Genomic DNA, 5,113 nt, shown 5'->3' with positions numbered 1-5,113 from the left:
TAAAATCATTTCCTAGAAACTTAGCGAACGGGACGAAATTCGACGAAAAAAGGAAAATTACAGCGTGGAGTAAAAAAAACTGCTGCCATCGACTTTAGGTCTCATGAACCAATTTTGCTCCGCATGTGAATGTGAGTTCAGTATACTAGACAGGCGCTTACTAAATTCAATTAGAATGATTTTTCTTATTCTTGTCAGGCTACGAAACATGAACAATAAAATAGATATCTTAAGGACTGTCTTCGGGAGTACTTCAATACTAAATAAATCAATGTTTACAAGAATTGTATTGGTAATTCTTTTCATCGGAGTTTAACTACATGTTAAAGGGAAGTAAGATTTTCCAACCAATAATCCAACCAGTAATCCAACAAATCACATACCGTTGTGTTGTGATTGAATTGTTTGTACAATTTAGCTTTTGACGGATTTTATTAAGAAGAAGCCAGTTTTACTAAACCTTAGTGTGCCTGGAGGACAGACCTTGGGAGAAAAAAAATTATATTTATATCTAAATCTGTTTATTTATCTAATACATTTTCTCCGCTTAATATAAATCTTCCTAATTTTAAATTGAATATGAATAATGAAAGCAACATCGAGTCATAAAATATTCAATGGAATATGCTGGTTGATTATGAAGTTTTATGTAATATTCACTGAACTTGTAGGCAATATTAACAAATCTTATTAATAATTTTATATCACTTGACACCTTTTTAAATCGTTTAAATACAAACTTGGTTTATCTTATCAAACGTGAAATTCGTCAGGAAATAATTAATTTAGATTCATGTTACGAGATGTTTGAATTACGCATTTACAACAGGATGGAAGCCTGAAGGATTCTTTGTAGGGATGCTTAGTCGTCGGATTAATGGCCAGCAGCGTACGATAGCTGTATAGTTGCTTACAACTTGTCCTGAACAACGAAGTGAGATATTCTAGCTTAAAGCATGATTCTTCTGGATTGCGACACAATTCTATGCGGACTCCTTGTGCATAATTAGGGGTATTGACGATCATTACCAACTTTTCGCCCGTATTATAGCCACTCTTGGGATGAACCAGCTTTTCTTCGCTATCACAAAGAAACTCATCGTCGGATGTATCGAACCGCTGCTGTATCTCTTCTTCACTGTCAATCACTACGTCGTTTCCGAAAAATTCGGCGTATCGATGCTCATGGCGGGAAACTATCTCGTCAACCAGCTGCTGTGGATAGTCTGCCATATTTGTACAAATGGGAAAATCCGGTCGACACTCTACACCGACCATTCTGTTAAACACTTCATTGGGGAAGACAAAGTCCAACGGAATAGCGCCAGTAGACTGATTTGTTGATTGCCCATCTCGTGATCTCACCAGTGGCCGGTAGTCGGAAGACAAATTCACATGAACAGTAAAGAAGAACAAACCGCTCCACAGCCGCAAGAAAATCCATGGAATCCTCCAAACCATATTCTACAGAGTTTTATAATACTTAAGCCGCACTTTAATTTAACAATACTGCTCAATTTGATACACACTGCATCTTCCCGTGCAGCTAATTCTTTTTAGCAAGTGATGTCACTTCTCGGTTTGATCAACGACTCAAGCTATTGGCTGAGTAAAACAACGCACACAGTGATACTAGTAAAATCAAAACCTTTATTTTTGAGTATAGTAGTTCTTCGTGTTTATAAACGTGCAAATCTGCTTACTATGTATAATTTATAATCAATATAAACGATTAGCACTGACTGTGCCTCTCAAGCCGCACGAAACTTCTCACGATCACTTGACTAATTATTTCCATTCCTTTTTGACATACTATTCGATCTGGCGATCAAAAACAAGACTGAAATTGACTAGAACAATGACGGAGAGTTGTTAGCACATCAGAGGTTATTATACACTATAACCATTTGATGCGAGAAGAAAAGACAGCTTTATTTGTCCGCCATCTGACCTACACCACGTTGCTGTGTTCAGTACATTTATGTATGTTCAGAGTTCTGTGAATTTTGTCACACCAATAAACCTGCTTGAAGATTACCTACGGAATCAAGTCAGATCAAAATTGAAAATAGGAAGGAGATGTTTTAGTACTCTTGTACACGCTACGCCGTTTAAGACTGACAGACACGTCGTTTTAACGTACATACAGACAATCACCTGTGCTAATAGGTCAAATTTAATTACATAACCCTGTTTGGGTGAAACAAATTTATTTTATAATTCATCTGCGCCAGTTATCACTACGCCGTGAACATGAGAAGATTGTTCATGTTACAGAGAGTCATCATTTGGCTCCAAAAGGCTCATAAGAGAAATAAATTATGTTTTTCACTAATTTTTTAATTAGTTTGGTAAAAATTTGGGATTAGATTCGGAAAAATTAACGGAAAATAAGACAAACCACAAGGATGAGCGAGTTGTTGATCATTTGCTACTGTTGTGAAAATTCGTGTTTATGACTACATTTTCTTGTCATCCATTTTAATTTGTTTAATTAATAAAACTTTATGGTCGTTTCGGAATTGTAAGCAAAATTCAATTCCACCTACCTAAACTCAAATTCAAGCACTTCAAACACTTATCAAACTTACAAAAAGAGTAAAAAGTTCAAAATATAAGAGTAAAATATGATAATTTTTATTGATGGCCCGAGCCTCAGTTGACATCAGGTGTCTCGAACAGTTTTTGTAAAAATCTAAGCTGCCAAGTCGCTTCCGAAACAATCATTATGAGTGTTAGCTTAGGATTACACCAAGGTCACTAGCATGGCCAGCCTATTTCAATACCTGGCTATCAATTTTTTAGTAGAATACGATGGGCGGTTTGGTACGATGGACTGTCTTTAACTTGCATCCAGCATCCATACGATAAACTGTCAAATAGTTCAATTCGCACCAATTTACGAAGGTGCCACAAAAAATTAGAAGATTATTAATAGTTGCACATGAAAAAATTCGAACACTGAAAATTGCTTATTGTGAAAACATGACAGTCGCAAACGGAGTGCGTTTTAGGTCCAAAACCTGCTTTGCCAATTGCGGCATGTTGGTTAAAACAAAAGATTCGACCTTAGCTTTCATCTGAACTTGAGCTGAACGTTATAGTAAAAATCTTGAAGCATTTCGCCAAACAAAAAGTTTCATTTTAAAACTTTTGGACAAGGTGGTCAAATTTCTTTTGCAACATTCTAAGTTACATTGCACTGTTCTTGCAGATCACTGACTGGTAACTACAGACTTAATTATTATATGGTAACGATTTAACGAGCTGAATCTGTTCATTGTGCTCATGGGTGTTACCAAGGAAAGGTGGTGGGTTTGGTGGTTCAATACTTCCATTCAAGCAAATTTTAAATCGGCACTGTCAAAGTCATACTTTTTGCTATTGACTTATTGGCACCGAAGAAGGTCTCTGCAATCGTCTCTTCTCGTCATTAGCTCTTACTCATTGATCCAAGTTGGACCCGTCCAGTCGTAATCCGGGCTAGATATCGTATCTGGGAAGATATCCGTACAAGCTAAACATTTGATTCTGCTACATCATGCGTCTGGCTGAAAAGATGGAGATCATCCATTAATCACATACCCGTCTAAGTCTAAGTCTGAGTCCAACACTAAATCCATGTTCAAGTTAAAGTGCCAGCCGAACCCCAAAGCAAACTCCGCAATTTTTAATTGATTTTTTCCGAGGTTACGGATTACTGTTGATGGAAGTTTTGTTTTTGTAGATAAAATAAAGTATTTTCCAATAATAGTATTCAATATTTTAATATAGGTACTGAATAACTTCACAGAACATTTGAAAAATTATATACAAAGTTATGGAGCAGAATTGATTATTTAGTGTTGTTTTTAAAGAAATCGTTAAATTTGGTTACCAGCAACAGAAAACAAAGCCTTGGGCTTAAACTACTTTTCTAAGACTTGACTTGAATTCATCGAAAGACTTGGTAGCCAAATTTCCTACGTTTTTTCGTGCGACGAAGAAGAAAATGTCGACTATAATCGTTTTAATTTCCGTCATTCATAAATGAAAATAACTCACGCAAGGCATTGTAGTTATTCTACAGCCAGGAAAACTTGCCTGACCTGCAGAAATTTTGCAGAATAACATTTGTCATGCCGTCCTACACAAATACATGCGCGTTAGCTTCATAAACATTGTTGTGATTTTTAGTTCGGACGATGAGAAATTTCGATGGACGGATTTTAAAACGGTACGACGAATTTAAGAAATAAAGTCAGTTGCGTAATTTCAATAATATGCTTTAATAATCGCTTTTCAGTGATTTCAAAGTTCACGAATTGGAAGGTAAGTGTGTTTTAGTCCATTCAGCACAAGAACTTTTGGAGTATTCATATCCATTTAACAAATGATGAAAATTAGAATGGCTTTACTTACTACGACGTGAATAAGAAATAAACCCTATATTATATTATATATACGTCCAGCATTTACAAAAACAAACATTTATATGTAGCGTCCTAACAGGTGTATCACGATCACCCTAATAATGTAGAAAGATGCGATATATTTTATCGATTAACTACTCCAAAGACATCATCCTTGAAAAATTATGCATTTTACGCTACAGTAAAAAATCGCATTTTTGAGGTTTGGTCCCATTATGTACCGCCCACATTTCCAACACCCAAAGGATTGCTATGTTGCGTTTGGAAAAATTCACTAGTCAACCCATTTCCTCCCAGCGTGACAGTGGTTTGATTGCTCGGAATCGTGAACTTTTTTAATAACTCTTTTCGTAGCGTTTTTTTTTAATATGGCGTCTTTGGAAGAATTTCTGTATATCAATAGACGCAACGACTGGTGGTTAGTATTAGTTCGGAACTCAAAAACAGGTGGCGCTGCTAAATGTACCTTTCTAATTTGATTATATAGAGCTAAAGTATATTCTGGAAAGTTTTTGATAATCTTATTATGAAACTTTTTGCTGAAAACGGTAATTCTCTAAGTATCACAGTTTTTGAGATATTAATTTCATGACGGACCCTCAAAAATCGGATTTTTCACTGTAGCTTCAAAACTATGTGATTTAGGGAAAAATAATGTTCTGCAAACATTTGCATCTATTACAATCACACACTTTTGCAGA

General features: G+C 35.7%; 1 protein-coding gene across 1 annotated transcript; it reads right to left on the bottom strand.

Annotated features, from left to right (window-relative positions):
- Nucleotides 1-452: 452 nt before the first annotated feature.
- Nucleotides 453-1,754, bottom strand: LOC128743468 (protein spaetzle-like). Its single transcript, XM_053840059.1, has one exon. The coding sequence runs from the start codon at nt 1,459-1,461 to the stop codon at nt 781-783; it is 681 nt and encodes a 226-aa protein (XP_053696034.1). The 5' UTR covers nt 1,462-1,754; the 3' UTR covers nt 453-780.
- Nucleotides 1,755-5,113: the final 3,359 nt, after the last annotated feature.

The sequence above is a fragment of the Sabethes cyaneus genome, chromosome 3, assembly GCF_943734655.1.
Source record: "Sabethes cyaneus chromosome 3, idSabCyanKW18_F2, whole genome shotgun sequence".
NCBI lineage: Eukaryota > Metazoa > Arthropoda > Insecta > Diptera > Culicidae > Sabethes > Sabethes cyaneus.
The sequence above is the reverse complement of the archived record's forward strand: the minus strand, read 5'-3'. Positions and strand labels throughout refer to the sequence as shown.